Here is a 15,888-nt window from a genome sequence, read left to right on the forward strand (position 1 = left end):
CTTGTGTAAAGTGACCCATGAGTGTTGAAAGGCCCTTCTTTTTTCCCCTGCTAACACTGTAGATAAAACCTGCCACCTTTTTGTGCATTATTATCCCCTGGTGGTGAATTTTATTCATATATTCTCATATTTTGGTGAATCTTTTTTTTTCTTTAATTTTTTTATTGTTAGGTTAATCACCATGCATTACGTCATTAGTTTGTGATGCAGTGTTCCATGATTCATTGTTTGTGCCTAACACCGGAAGCAAGCGATGTGTAGGCTGCAAAGGTGTTCTGAACAGAAGCTTCTTCGAATAAAACTCACACCCAGTTGGCCTTTGTCATTCAGTGTTGTAGTGAATAGGTTGAAAAGTGATTAAAGGGGCGCCTGGGGTTAAACGGCTGCCTTCAGCTCAGGTCATGATCCTGGGGTCCTGGGATCGAATCCCGTGTCATTGGGCTCCCTGCTCAGCGGGGAGTCTGCTTCTCCCTCTCCCTCTGACCCTCCCCCCGCTCATGCTCTCGCTTTCTCAAGTAAATCAATAAAAAAATCTTAAAAAAAAAGTGTTTAAAAGCTAAGAAAAAAATTCATTTGAAGACTACTGTGCTCATTTCTGTAATTTAGTGTGACTGCATTTACACAGGAAAGCCTTTCTGTGTTTAAATCCACACTGGCATTAATCGAGTTACTATTTATGGAGAACACTGCATGATCATCCTAGTCAGATTCATGCTTTAGAGCTGACAATTTAGTCCTAAAATTAGGTTATCACAGGTGAAGGGCTCTGTGGCCGCATTTTATCGGTGTGGCCAGCATGTGGCGCTGTTTCCCGTTAAAAGCTGCCTTTGTAAATTGTCAGAGCTCTCCAAATCTAGGGTATTTACAGTGGCTCAATGTAAATTTCAATGGGCTCCAAACATCAAAGAAGGAAAACCCACTTCAGTCTTTAAACAGAATAGAATTTCAGTATTTCTGAAGAGCACCTGTAGATTTCTTTTCATGTTTAGGAATGAACAGAAGTATGATTGTTTATTAGAACTTCCTTTTTAAAAAGCTTTAAAAAGTGTGATTCCACAGAATTTTTAAATATGAACTTCACTGAAAAATTCGTTATTTATTTCACATGAAAACTAGGCCAGTCAGAAGAGGGAAATGAGGTTTTTAAAGTTATATTATTAAAGATTTAGTAAAAATGGTATAATTTCAGTTTCCTTTAATGTGCTTATGATTCTCAAAATATATGTTGGGGTCAAACCAGTGATATTTTGGTCATGTCAAGAACCGGAAATACACAAGTTACTTTTTGTATTTTAAATAGTTCCCTACATTTGACTATTAAGTACTTATCATGTGGCTATATGTATTGGGTTTCCAAAACCCGATATGTTCTTGGCATGGTCCATCAGCCGCTGTGCTCAGGAAGGCGCTAAAATCAGCAGAGGCCATTAAATGTGCTAAAGCTAAAAATTTCTGGCGGGAGGTGCTGGGAGGGAAGAAGCATTCACAGTTGAATATAATGATCACCATACAGTGGATCCTTGGAACATGAACATGCATATTGACACATTTTATTTTTTAGTAGTTCTTTTAATTTTAGTAATTATTGCAGTGACAGAATAAAATTTTAGTGATGACTTAATCTAGAATAGGCTCTTAGCATGCCTGCAGAACAGGTGCCAAATTTAATACTAATTGATAGATTGATGGTGACTTTGGGGGAGGAGAGGCAGAAGCACAGGGAGACAAGCTCATGAAAAGGAGTAGCTTGAAATCATGTTATTTAACCATCCTTTGTGTATTTTGCCCAGAAAAATTTAAAATTTCATTAAGCTGTTCTTTAGTGCACAAAAGAAATAGCAGTTTTCTGAGGCCTCCTAGTAAAAATCTTAGTAAATAGCAAGGTGATTAATAAAATGTATACCTTTAAACATGTAAATGCAGCAACTCTGAGTTTTTTATAATCTCACTGAAGAGGAAAATACGTCGTATGCTTAACTTATCCCCAGATAGGGTATCTACAGTACACGATGATTAAAAAGAAAAAAAAAGCAGATGATTGCTGATGAATGTGTGTGTCCTTTTCTACAAAGCACAGCATATTCAGTGGCCCTATTGCATAAAGTTACCATTTTCATTTGCAGAAGGGTGAAATTGGCTGTCAGAGACCAGAGCAGTAAGCCGTGCCAGAGAGGTTCACGCCGTTCTTGCCTGAAATCATGTTACAGAAGATGGAAATCTGGTATGTATCCATTCAGTTGTTAACTGCATCCCGTGCTCCCCATTTCACTACTTTTTCCTCTTAAGAGCGCTTGGAATTCCCTGGATCATGTAATTCCAAGCTAAGCAGAAGGGATAAAGTCTGGAGAAAGAAGGAAAGCGCAGTTAAAGAAGAATCTAGAAGAGTCTTCTTACCAAGATTCTGAGAACGTAGCCTGCAAATGTAGTTGTGAGAATGGCTCAAGGCTGTAGCAGGGAGACATTTCTTGGTTTTCTCACATTTTCTTTTCCAGAGGTCAACTGCAGTTTCTGAGACTAAGTGCATGTTATTACATCATCAAATGAAGGCAATTAAACTCAGGTGAGTTCCCTCCCCTTATTTCACGGTCCCCTATCGCTAATGACAGGGGATCTCCTAAATGCCACCAAGTTTAAGTATTGGTCTTCCGCAATTTTAGAGTGAGTTCTCAATTTGCTTTTCCAAGAGGGGTGTATCTAGAGAAAGATTATGCTTGTTTCCTTCATAGTTTATTCTTACCCAACGCAGCTGGGAAGCTTTTGAAAAGATAAACTGCTAGTCTGAAAAAATAAGTCTAACACTATGTTGTTAGACTGGAATGTACTGGAAAGAGTATAGCAATATGATTATTAGGAAACAGATTGCTGTGTCCAATCCCTATCAACATGTATACCTAAAAAATTAAACAACAAAAAAGCCATAAATGCTACTGAAATCCATCTTTAGTGGGTTGTTTTCTAAACCCATTATCTGTCAAACCTGTCCCCGGTTCAGTGGCTATAGGAACACCAGGTGTTGTTTAAAAGTTGAGATTCCAGTGCCCTACCCACATGTGCTGAGCCAGAATCTCTGAACGTGGAGTTCTGGAGTATACCTTTAGGAAGCTTCTCAGAGGGTTCTTATTCTATGCTTAAAAAAAAAAAAAAAAAGGAGGTGGGGGAGGAAGGAAGGAAGGAAGGTACTCATATCCTAAAAATATGACTTTGAGCCAAGCCTTGCTAAGCTCTTTCTTACCAATGTGCCTGGGCAATTTTCACCCATCCCTTTATCCACCATCCCTTCTGTACACTATGGTTCTCCTCCCGTGTGGTGGATGTTCATAAACTTAGAGATCTTCATGAACTTAACCAGTCCTGTCAAAAGTTAGCTTCCGTGAGCCGCAAAATAAATTGGGCACCTATAAGCAGAATAAAAAACTCAGATTTTAACTGTTATTCCGACTTTACCAAAATGTTTTCCTCTTACAAGTTACTTTAAACTAAAATTAAAATAGATAACATATAAAAGGCCAGCATAGTCACGGAAGATGTCCGAGATAATTCTAAAACAAGAAAGCAATATTATCGCAAGTATAATTTTAACATGTGCGTAAGGTGGCCCTATATGTTTAATCTCAAGCTTTCTGTTCAACGGACTAGATGTTCTCTTCTGTGGTTTATTATAAAATGCATTTACTCATGGAAATGAATATGCTGTGGAACCCATAAAAGTAGCACAGACACTGCTTTTTAAAAAAATACAGTGATCCCTTTGAACATTTAAAAGCTGTTTTTTTAAAAGCTCAGCATTCTTGTCCGTATGATATCATTTTCTAGAATATAAATTTCATGATATGACACGCAAAGGTATAAATCAAAGATACCCTAAGAAAATGTAGGCATGCATAATATCCTTGCTTTCACCAAGACCAGGTATTTGCTTGACTTCAAAAGTTAAATGCAGTGGAAGCCTCTGCTATAGCTTTTGGAAATGTTTTTAGTAATTCCCAGTGAATTCGAAGACAATTCCTCTATTCAGATGTCACTCCCCCATTCACTGCCATGAGGCCGTCTACACCTACCAGCTTGGGGTCACCATGGTTAGCTTCTCTGCTCTGGTCATTATTAAGTGTTTAACAGACTTTAAAAAGATGTCCATTCACAATTCTGAGCGTCTTTTAAATTACTGAGCTCATGCCTAAATTTTTTATGTTTCCCGCTCAAGGGCAGTGTGGTGTTGCTGAAACCTACACATAGGGCTGCCTGCGTAACTCAAACCTTGTTCAGAATGAAAATCAAGACGGTGACAGGAGAACATTAAACCAAGTGTGATCTTTCTAGGAGGGAGCTCCACGCAGCCGGTGCTTCCTACAGAACCTTTTGAAAGAGTCCACTCTGGTTTTTAAAAGATTCATTGGGAAACACGCTAAGCAGTGAATTCCATTTGGCCTTGCTGACTGAACCGTGTGAAGAAATAGACACAGAAGATGAGGTACTTGAAAGAGAATCACAGGTATAACAGGATAACTGTAGATGGTTGTCGCTATAGTTTAACAGGAAGAGCTCAGAATCACAGAGTGGAAAATGTGCGGGGGGGTGGGGGAAACGGGGGTGGGGAGACGTTGGAAACTGCGGAAAGAGCCTAAGGTGTATGGGAAGAGGAATCCCACTCTGTGATGAATCTTTGGGCAGGTGGAGCGCATCGACACACTAGCTGTGCGTCGCCGTGCGCTTACGGAGGCACTGGGTTTTGGAAGCCGGAAGTTCTGTTCTGTATGAGGATGCGGGCAGGTCCGGGCACAGGCCCGTCAGCCCGGTGGTCTGCCCCTGAGTATGCGTGTGCACGGGTCTCTGACTCAACTGTGTTATATGCACATATCCCCATGCGTCAGGCGCAGCCTTCATGATCACACCCCAGCTCGCTCTCTAGGCCGTCCTCTCACACTTCCCAGGGCAACTCAGGGCAGCGTGAACCTTGTAACAGGTGCTGGGTTTATAAATGCTGCCAGAGCTCTTCACGGGGCACGGCCCTCTCTGGGGACTGAGAGCGCGTGTAGCCAAAGAGCCTGGGAAAAGATCGCAAGAGACGCTGAGGCCGAATCAAGAGTCTTGGGGGCCACATTCAAGGGCGAGAGTTTGGGAAAGATTTCTGTTTTGAGGCACTCGCCTTGGGAGAGAGTAGTGCTTTTACCAGAAAAACAGACAGCCCAGGAAGCAAGTGGTGTGTGTCTGTTTCACAAATGGCACTTGCTATGCACTCAGATCGGTTTCCGCGTAGTAATTAGGAAAGAAGGGAGCAAGAACAAAGGAAGAAATGCGGGGGAGGGGGGAGGGGGGAATGTCAGTCAAATGACCTTGCCTGGCTTCTGCCTCCTCTTACATCCGTATCAGTTGCTCCTTGGGAATGAAAGGAAATTCAAATATGTGAAAGTAGGAGCGAAGCTTGGACCCGGGGTAGAACCTGGGGAGGAAACAACTTTGAGGCGCCGCGTCCTTCCTTAGGCAGGTTGGTCGCCCCTGGGGGTCCCGAGGCCCTCCTTTCCAAGAGGGCAACCTGCATCCCAGGCCCGGGCTCGCTCACACCTGACGTTTAGCTGGATGGTGGGGGTGGGTGGGGGCTGGGGAGAATGCGGACTGTGGGGGAGCCTGCGTGGGAGACCGACCGCCCAGAGTGGGGCGCACCGGGAAGACCCGGCCGGCGCCGCCCTGCCTTTGAGCGCGGGGGCTCGCTGCCCCTTAGACCTGCCCACGGCCCTCCGCCCGGCCCCCCTGTCACTCACTTTCCTTCCAGCCAATGGCGCGGCCGCCTGTCACCCTCTCCCCACCCCTGGAGGCAGAGCAGGGAGGAGGTTGGCGGGGAGGGCGCGGGGCTGGAGTTGAATGATTGAACTTTGCGGCGGAGTTGCCGCGGCCGCGAGGTTCCCGGCAGTGCGGCCCCGGCGCGGAGCTGGGAGCCTCGGCCAGCGCCCGGCGCCCGCGCCCCCGACCCGCAGCCATGGTGCCCGGGGCGCCCGGCGCGGCCCTGACCCTCTGCCTCTGGCTGGCGGCCTCCGGGGGCTGCCTGGCTGGCGGCCCCGGCGCCGCGGCTGCTCGGCGGCTGGACGAGTCCCTGTCGGCCGTGAGCGTCCAGCGCGCCCGCTGCTCCTCCAGGTGCCTCAGCTTGCAGATCACGCGCATCTCCGCCTTCTTCCAGCATTTCCAGGTACGGAAACCGCCGCTGCCGACCGGGGCGGGGGGCGCGCGCGGCGCCTGCCTCCCAGCCTCGGCGCCCAAACTTCTCGCCGGGCTCGGCCGGCAGATCCCGCTTTCCTTCGGCGTGAATCTCCCAAGTCGAGGTGGTCGAACCCTCCTTTCCGGCCTCCTCCTTGCTCCCGAGAGGAAAGAGAAACGTGCAGCATCTTCCCCCAACTCCCCTCTTGCCCGCGGAAAGCGCGAGGCGCTCTCTGTGGGGAGGGAGAGCGGCTTTGCAGATGCCGAGCGTGGCTGTGAGCGTTCGTTAGTTTCCCAGGACTTCCGCGCGCGGGACTCCGGGCTGGTGGCGAGTCCCGCAAACTCCCGGGCGCTCGGGGGCCCTCGGTGCCGCCAGCCCTTGTGAGCGAGGCCGGGAGGCGCGCCCGGCTGCGCCCGGGGACCCGCGCGACTCGCCCAGCCCCGCAGGTGCCCGCGCGTCGACACTTTTGTCTCTACTGAGCGGTGCTTTCCCCTTCGGCGGGCCCGGAGCTCGCAGCCCACTCTTGGAGCCCCAGGGGTTTCCCGATCAGTCGTGTGTTCCAGAATGTGTGTGTTGGGGAGGGGGGGGGTGCTGGTGGTAGCTGTGCGCTCCCCAGTTCGGAGCCCCGGAGCTTCTAGGTCTAGTCGGTGGGTAGTGTGGAGAGTAAGGGAAGAGACTCGGGGAGGGGGGGGCGGCTTACGGGACTTAGAGGGCCGCGTAGGGGTGCCCTGAGAAGCGTCCTGGGGTCGGTGTCTTACCCCAGCCCTCGTAGGTCCTTTCACCTGGAGTGTGGAAGAGCGTGTGTGTGAATGTGAATGTTGGGGGCTCAGGGGGACGCACGCTTGTTGCCTGTGGACTGCGGGACCCTTGGTGTTGGGGGGGGGAGCGACAGCGCTGAGGGCCCCCGCAGGTCGTGCGTGGGAACCCGGGATGCTGGGGGCGCGTTTGCGCCGCTTGAGGACTCTGCGGAGGCGCGCTGGGTTGCCTTTCCCAGCCGATCCGAGTGCGCGCAGTCTGAAATCATTCACGCAGACGCCTTATTTCTCTCGAGGGCCGTCGTTCTCCACTTGGCCTTCTCGCCTCTAAGCGGCTCACCTGTTCCAAGACTCTAAGTTCCTTCTTGCCGCAGGCCAGGACTGCGGAGGCCAGACTCGGGACTCTTTGGCAGGTTTTTGATCTTAGGAAATAAACTGGGCGCCCCTCCCGCCTGGTCAGGGTAAAGGGAGCTTTCCAAGGGGCCCTGGGTTTTCAGCTGTGAAAGCAGGTGATTGTAATGACGGTGGAGTTTGGGACGTATCTCTGTACCCTTAAGGGTGTTCGTCCTGGCCTGAGAGCTAATGAAAGCTGGCGCCTAATGGCACAAGCACGCACGGTTGGGATCTTCAGAGATTGCACTAGCTCGCGAAGTTTGCGTGTGCGGGAGTGCGCGTTCTTAAGGAAGCAACCTGTAGTGGCTTTCCGAGAGAAGCTGGCACACTCTGCGTCCCTCCTGATTGTTTAGGGAAAGGGAAACCCGAGTGCTCGCGTCCTGCGCTGAAATTACGCGGACATCCTGGAGAGGGCTCCTCCCCAGCCACCTGGTTTCAAATCCGCCCTGCCCTGCTCTGTCAGTCCCTCTCCTGAGAAGATGCTCCACTGCTGTTTCATCAACAGAAAACAAAACAGAGTGACCCATTCCTGGAGAGAAAGAGTATCTTTCTTTCTTTCTTTCCTTCTTTCTTTCTTTCTTTTCTTATTGAATTGTCAGTTGCTGTAATTTATTTGTTTAGCAGTTTAAGCGGCTAAAGAAGCAGTTTAGATCAAGCCAATTCCCGTGAAAGGCTTTTCTTGTGGTCTCCTGGCATGATTTCTCTTCGGAAGAAAAACTGCTGACAGAATACACATTGCCACACAATCCTGATTACATTTTAATTAGCTGGGCTGGAATAAGCTGCAAATTACTGTTAGGACTTAATAACTGCTGTTTTTGCCATCAGTTGCCAAGCCATTCGTGGCGGGTTAACCCTAACCTGGTAATGCCTATCTGATTTACCTAAATTGCAGGGATTATGCTTTCTTAAGATTTGAAAAGGCAGCAACACACTCTCCTTATAAACCCTCAAGCTTCCCTGTCCCTCCCCCTTGTTAAATAATTGGGAGAGGACTACGGAGGAGTCAGGCTGATGCCGGCTCCTTATGGGGCACGTGGAATTTATTAACAGGCAGGAAAGGTGGGGCGAGACCAAGCTTGTGCATGAGCCCCTTCTCTCAGGGCCACCCCACCCACTTGTGCAAAGAAGCCCCAGCAGAAGGCTGTTTCTTGAGCAGGTGGCCATTTTCAACTTCTCTCGCACAGTTCTAGGCATCTTTTAAAGGATGGAAGAAGGCTTGTCTCCTCCCTTGAGGCCAGCCAAGCGTGTGGACTCTTAGAGGTGACGCCGCCAGGGCTCGCCTATGAAGACCCGAACCTATGCGCTCGCGGTGTAGACAGAGACTCGGAGCTGCGGGGGCGGGGGGGGGGGGGCAGTGCCCTGGAGTGGCAGGCCTGCAGAGGAGGCTGGAATCTAACGGTCTCTAACCCTAATTGCCCACGCTTTCCAGCCGCCCAGCCCTGCAGCAGCGAGGCTGTAGGGCGGCAGGTAGATGGTGCTCACCTGGTGTCTTTGTTTCGGCGGTGCGGGTGGGCTTCAGCTGTCAGCCCTGCAGCCCTCAACCAGCCTGAACGCCCAAGCGACTCAGTACTGATGCATGGGGAGGGGAATGGTGACGGGGGGGGGGGGGGCGGAGATTCCTGCATTATCTGGCACAGCCCCTGACATGGAAGAGTTCAGAATTTCATACTGAAAGGGAGACGGATGGCTGAACGGCATCACATCCCTACTAAATGCTGGCCCCATTCATGAAAAGAAACAGTGCAAGTTAACACCTCGCAGGATATCCATTCCCAGCCCCGTGTGCAGGGCATTGGGCACGTTGCCATTTCAAGTTTGCACATACCATATGCACAACGTCCTTCAAATCCCACTAACAGAGGTGGTTGGGAAGGACGTCCTTCTGTCCGTGAAATGAACAGGAGATCTGGGCTGTGGAGTCTGGAGCAGGGACGTGAGCTTTGGAACGAGGCAGACCTGCTCTGCATCGGCCACTCTGCAGATGGGGGGCTTGGGCAGATCACCTTCCTGAACTTCCAGCCTCTCGTGCGTGTCCCATGGGAGATAAGTACCTGCCCAGCAAGGTGGAGATGCTAGCCCATGTTGGGGATAATGAAAGTGACGGTGGCAACGGAGCTAATGCTAACGGGAAGATTAATAAGTACCCGCCTCTGTTCTAGGTGTCCTGCAAGTCCTAGTTGATTTAATCTGCACAGCAGCCACATAAGGAAGGTACCATTTGTTCCCCAACTGATAAGCAAACAGGTGCTGAGAAGGTAGGTTACTCACAAAGCTTATAGACAGTGGAGCTGGGTTCCGAATGAGGGTGGCTGTCAGTTTTAGGTTTTGTTCTTATTTTTAGGACTTTATTGGTTAACTGGTTAATTTACTTCAAGAATGACTACCTACTTTTTGGGACTCAGGGCAAAATGAAAATGTGTGGTCCAGTATTTCAAATAGCAAGAAAAAAGAGTGTTGTTAAAGGAACTAAAATATGAAACGCTTTTTCTTTCTTCTGTCGCTCTTGCAATTTGCCATTGGTGTTTCAGATTTGCTACTCAGTGCTGTTCTCAGTAAAGAAAAATTTAAAAATTAAGTGATTAGTATGGATTTTATTCTTCGTCTTCATATTATTCGGTGCCAGTGTTAACGCGCAAATGTCAGAGCATTTCACTTGTATGCAGAATCACCGGCATTTCACAATTTCTATTTCCTGTCCTGGAGCGTGCTTTGAGATAGCTGGAGGGGCAAGCAAGACTCAGGGAGGTGAGAAAAGGGAAGAGAGAGCTCCCCCCACCCCCCGCCAGGGGGCACACTGTGTGGCGTGCCCAGTCCCACAAGAAGATCTTGCAGGATGTTAATAGACCTTCACGGGAACCTGCGGTCTGCCAGGTGCATACATGCTTGCTCAGACATAACACGTGCTTGGTACCCTCTTCTGCAAGCTTCTAGACCACTTTGTTCCAGATGTTGTCCTCAGGAAGTCGAGCCAGGGATCTCCCCCTCCTCCTGTTCAGACGACAGCAAATGGGCAACCCCCAAGTCCACTGCAGCCTCCTCACGGGATGCAAGTAGATAACCTGCTCCAGGGAAGGGTTTCGTCCCTGGGAGTCTGGGACTCTGGCTGCCCACCCACCAAACGCAGGGTGGTGCTTCCCGCGTGAGATGAGACAGCCATCACTGCGTTCTGGAACACTTTGCCTCAGGCATGCATCAAACCCTCCTTGGACCCTTGTCCAGGTCCCTCCAGGGGCCGGAGTGTGACAGTCATTTTAGGGCAAAGGAGTGGGGAGGGAGAGGCTGGGTGAAGACTGGGGTGCCAGGGACAAGGGAGTGGGGAGCCGAGAACCTTTCCTGGGGGAGGCGAAGGAGCAGTGCGAGGCAGGATCATGCGTGATCCGAGGCTCCAAGCCTCCAGAACAAGCTCTGGTATTCCATCAGACTGCCCGTAGGAAACACCAACTCAGCATACAATCATTGAGATTCCAATATGGTGACCCCAGGCATTGGTCCCCCTGCGCATGGACCACATGCATTGGTCGTATGTCCATGAAGCGGCCCTGGTGTGGATTTTTGTACCTCAAGGGTGCAGAACCCTTGGGGGGGCTTAAGCCCACTTGCCATGGGGGTTCCTCATAGGGTTTTCCACAGCGTTCAAGCTTACGATGCTGAGAAATGTTCACTTGGGAATAACCTCTACCCTAATTTTTTCAGCTTCACTAGGATGTCAAAGAGGGAAAGGAGGGAATATTGTCTGAAATAAACTCTTTCTCAGCGAATCTCATTTAACTTAAGAGTGACTCCCTCTCTTAGGCTAGTTGGGATATGCCTAGCAGAGACCACCATGCAGCTCAGTGTCAGAGCCTTAAAGACAGAGTCAGTGCACTGAGTGTTAGGAGACCTGGAACCTGCTCTTTCTAGGCCTGTGTTTCCTCCAAGGAGGCTCGAGAGGATAGGACTTGAGAACAAATCGTAGCCAATGTGCAACAGAGCAGGGGCGAGTGTGTCTGCTGCTTTTGCCAGAATTCGGCACTGCTCGGGATCTTCGTGTTGGAAGATAAGTAGCAGGTTGCTGGCAGCCTGGGCCCTATGGGTCTAGAATTTTATTAGTGGTAAGAGATTCTTGCTTAATGGGACATTATTCACCCTATAAAGTACCATGGATAGGCCCGCTTAGGTAGCTGATGAGAGAGATCAGAGGCTTTTCCCAGCAGTAAGGGGAAGCTGTTTGTTTTGGCAAAAGGGAAGAACTAAGCTGGTGATTAGCTCATTCTACTTAGAAGACCAGCCTCTCGTCCAAGGAAAAGTAAATAAACAATTATCACATCAAAAACCCTTAGCAGCCACAGATCAGCCCCTAGGCTCAGAGACTTTTGGAGGCGCACTTTTGTGGTGAATTTACCCAGCCCTGGCATGTCCCATTGCCCTGCAGTGAGTTTAAGTGACAGGCCAGAATGGCCAGGCGTTTAGAGAGTCCCTGGAAGAAGGGCCCTCCTCAGCTTTGGCCTTGATAATTCCTGGTCTGGCTTCCCTGGATCTCTGGCTGTGTTTCTAAGAATTTCTGAATTGAACCAAAACTAAACACTAGGCTATTCATGGCATATCTTTGGTTTGTAGTGTGTTTCTCCTTGAATGCGATTTAAAAGTCTGTGTTATTGTCACTATTATAGAACATTTTAAAAAACACATTAAAAAACACTGACTTGTTCATTTCTTTGGGCACCGTATCATTAGGAAATAAATACTTCTATATATGTTTTAATATTGTATATATTCATATACATCTGTATGTATTTACATATGATACCCTACATGCATATACGTGTGTCTGAAGGCCTAATTTAAAAGAGTTAAAAGTTAATGTTGGTGTGTTTCCACATAAAAAAGCTTAATCATAAATTAGGAGGTTGTTATTCTTTGAAATGGATTCCCCAGATCGTACGGTATAACTTATCCTCCTATATGTCTGCGAATGGGTATTAAACTGTAGGGTTAGGGGGCGCCTGCCTGGCTCAGTGGGTGGAGCCTGCGACTCTCGATCCCAGGGTTGAGTTCAAGCCCTACGTTCGGTGTAGAGATTACGTAAAAAAAACAAAAACAAAAACAAAAAAAAAACCCACAAAACCTCTAAACAGCAAAACTGTAGGGATGGAGAAGCTTATGAAAGGGTTAGTGGGCTCTGCTTGTATTAATTCAGGCATGGAGAGGTTCCTTTGCATAACTTGGCAGTGCTTTACAGAATTTTCCTCTCACACAATTTTGAGGGTGGCGGCTTGGACTACAATCAGAACAGCATATTGATATTATCAGAATGCATTTTATATATGAAAAACAGGACCGGGAAACTTGCAAATGCCCCCATCGCAGTGCCCTTGTGCAAATTACTGCATAACTTTACCCTTTGGAAGGTTTGTCTGAGCTCACAGACCTTTCGAGTTCCAGCGTCGGCTGCTTTGCACATTACTGTTTCACGTACTCTGGACCCCAGAGTGTGGAAGTGTGTAGTCTATCAACATATGGCATTTGTTAAGTGTGACCTAGTTTTTCCTCTTGACATTAATCAAAGATACCCCTAACTCTTTCAAGCTTCAGATCAGCAGGAGGTCGCCCGCATTACAGAGCGGACCGATAAAGACGTCTTCCTGACCTTTTAGTTACCTGTGGACCATCATCTTAGGAAAACGTGTAATTTCTTTTGGATTCTCTGAAATATTGAACATAGGTCATAGACACCTATTCCTTCTCGGTGGATGCTGTTGCTGACCTTCTGTCCCTCACCTCTTTAACCCCCAGCTCCTGTATCAGCTGCTAATGGCTTACAGCTGCTCGCCCTTAGAGACTAACCTTCTGCCGGTGGGCGCCCTCTTGCCAGCAAAGCAGTGTCTCCTCCTCCCTTGATGAGGGCAAAGCTCGCCATCGGCTCCCTGCTGGAGGCCGTAGGAGGCCAGCTCCCTGTGGGAATAACTCTTCGGTGCAATTTGTGCTCCAGAGCATTGCATGGGACCAGGCTTCTGCAGGTCTCCGGCTGAGATCCCTTCCCTGCTTAGCTCATTCTCCTGCTTCTTTCTCTGTTTCCACGGAGGGCTTCCCTTAATATATCACATATGCAGGAAGACCCTTTTCAGCCTCTGCTTCTAGGAAACCCAGTCTCAGACACCTACGTACCTTAAGAGATTCCTGATCTAACTCAACACGGTTGTTTTTCAGATTGGACAACCTGATGCTTTTAGAAATGACTCGTTCAAGCACATACAGATAGTAGATAGAAGCAGAGAAAGAACCAGCTTTCAGAACTCTCAGCTCAGACTTTTTCCCGCTGTCCCTTTAAAAAGAAATCCTGAGATTTTATACAAATTAAAAAAAAAACAAACCAACTTCTAAATGAAGAAGCACTTAGAGGCAGAACATTTTATTTGGATTTAGTTTATATCTCCCGATGATTTCAGTGAAAAAAAAAAAAAAGAAGAAAAAGGTTTCAAATTTTGAGCCTGATATAATAAGCACATCATGCTCCTTCACTGTCCGTGTGAAATGTATGTACTGTTAAAGCAAGCTTGAAATAGTTGTATGGCTGGTGGACAGTTGATGGGGTGAGGGGACAGCATTAACCGCGGTACCTCTGCAGGTCTGGGAAGATGAGAAAGAGAAGCAGTTAGTTCAGGTATTAACCAGCTTGGGATTTATTCAGCAAGCAGCCAGGGAGCCACGTTCCCCCAGGACCTAGAATTGGCTCTCTATCCTTAGAGTTCACACATTGGTTCCAAATGGTGAGTGGAGGCACTTTCCCTGGTGGTAAAGGAAGTTGGATAAAAGTAGTTACCCTTGATAGCCAATAAGTAAAGAAAGGAATATGGGAGCAGTGTTTATGGCTCATTTTAATGTACATCACAGACTGTAGATGCTCATTCTGTTTCTCCCTTTAAAAAAAAAAAAGAAAGAAAGCAACAACACTGCTTTAATCCATTCCATTTATTTCAGCTAATATGGATAGGTTGCAGCCGTTTCAAAGATAGACTGTTAAGATCCCTGCTCATGGGGATCTTAGAGTCTAGTGGGGGCTGAGACTTGTAAGCAGCTTTGTTTCGCACGCGACTGCAAGGATAGTTATTTGTGTGAGCTCTCTGAGGAAGGAGCCTATATCCGTTTAGGGAAAGCGTCCTAAAGGAGATGACACTTGAGCTGAACCGCAAACTTTGGGTTACTCCAGCCCAGAGCGACCGGCGTGAGTGAGTGCAGAGTCTTGCAACAGTTTGGTCTGTCTGTTGGGGACTCTGAGTGCTCCTCACGGACAGGATAGAGTATCAGTCCCTCGGCTAGCAGCCAGCGTTTGGGAACTTGTCCCTGGGAGCTGTAACAAAGCTCACGTCCCTTGCTCTGCAGATCAGGTTAAGAACATGCCCAGGCCATTACCACTTGGAGGTGTGTGTCCAGCTCTTCTTCCTGGTTCTTGCTGCTCTGGTTGAACCATAGGCTACACTGTGGCAGGTCTAATGCTCTTCACCTGATCTTCATGGAGCTCTTGCAGCGCCCCTAAGAGCGAGCCCCAGATGAGCGTAAGAAGGAGGCTGCCCGTTCCATCGCCTCGCCATTGTGCCTACAACAGGACCCCAGTCTGAACTTGCGGGGGCGGACCCAAACTAAGAAACTCTCCTCAGTTACTGAGCCACAGGTTAGAACGTATTTGGCATTGCATCTTACAGTGTCTTGGTGTTGACAAAGTAGTTTCACATTAAGTATCTGTTTGACCTCCTCCGCAACTCTGTGAGGTCACAAGTGTTATTTTTCTTTTACAGATAAGGAAACTGAAGGTCTGGAAGCAAGGTAACCAAGGCTTTATAGCAAAAACTCAAGAACTGATTGTCATATTCCCACATATTTATATAAAATGACCCTGCTCAGGGTGTTACCAGTGAGAGAAGACCGAGTGGCAATACCAACTGTAATGTAATTGAGAATCATGGCGTTTTTGAGGGAGGTATTCCTATTCAAGTATCTTAGGTTCTAGGGAACCCAGCATAAGCGAGATGTACTTCCTGCCCTCCAAAGCTTTATTTTCTGCTAGAGAGAGAGAGAGAGACAGACACAGACGTTGAAGCAAAAAGTTGCAAAGAGTTTTGAAGTGAAGAAAGAAACTATAAGAATCATGTATCATTTAAAATCCTCCTACGTGATGGTTTAATGCACAATCATAATTTCATAGATGAAGAGTTGTTTTTCTCCTGTAAGTGGATTTTGTTTCTGTCCACCACCACTTTGACTCGTCTAGCAAAATAGCAGAGTGTTACTGTGATCCTTGCAGAAATGTTTTGGAAATAGCTGGGCTCCTTGATGTCACAGAGTCTGAGTTTGGGAGGAACAGCGGTCTGGGGACTTCAGCCTTGTTCTTGCTTCTTGGCTGCCATTGCCCTTCTGTATGGTGGTGGGACATATTTGGAGTATTTGCAAGTGGTGATTGTAGCTCGTCTGTACATGACAGCTATTTTCAAGAACTCACTGTGCCTTCTGCACGGGCTCTGTTTTTGTTTTGCTTCTGGGAGTGTGTTTATACTTTATGATTCTTTCCAGCCTCTC

The 15,888-nt window shown here is 47.9% G+C and overlaps 1 protein-coding gene across 4 annotated transcripts in view; it reads left to right on the forward strand.

Moving 5' to 3' along the window:
* Window positions 1-5,843: 5,843 nt before the first annotated feature.
* ANOS1 (anosmin 1) overlaps window positions 5,844-15,888 on the forward strand; it is a 183,998-nt gene continuing 173,953 nt past the window's right edge. Inside the window, exon 1 of one of the 4 annotated variants that reach the window (XM_027608023.2) lies at window positions 5,844-6,178. In XM_027608023.2, coding sequence (XP_027463824.1) covers window positions 5,972-6,178 — 207 coding nt within the window. In that variant the 5' untranslated portion in view covers window positions 5,844-5,971. The remainder of the gene's footprint in view (window positions 6,179-15,888) is intronic. The other 3 variants (XM_027608026.2, XM_027608022.2, XM_027608025.2) reach the window with 3 other exon arrangements.

This window comes from Zalophus californianus, chromosome X (assembly GCF_009762305.2).
Source record: "Zalophus californianus isolate mZalCal1 chromosome X, mZalCal1.pri.v2, whole genome shotgun sequence".
Classification (NCBI taxonomy): Eukaryota; Metazoa; Chordata; class Mammalia; order Carnivora; family Otariidae; genus Zalophus; species Zalophus californianus.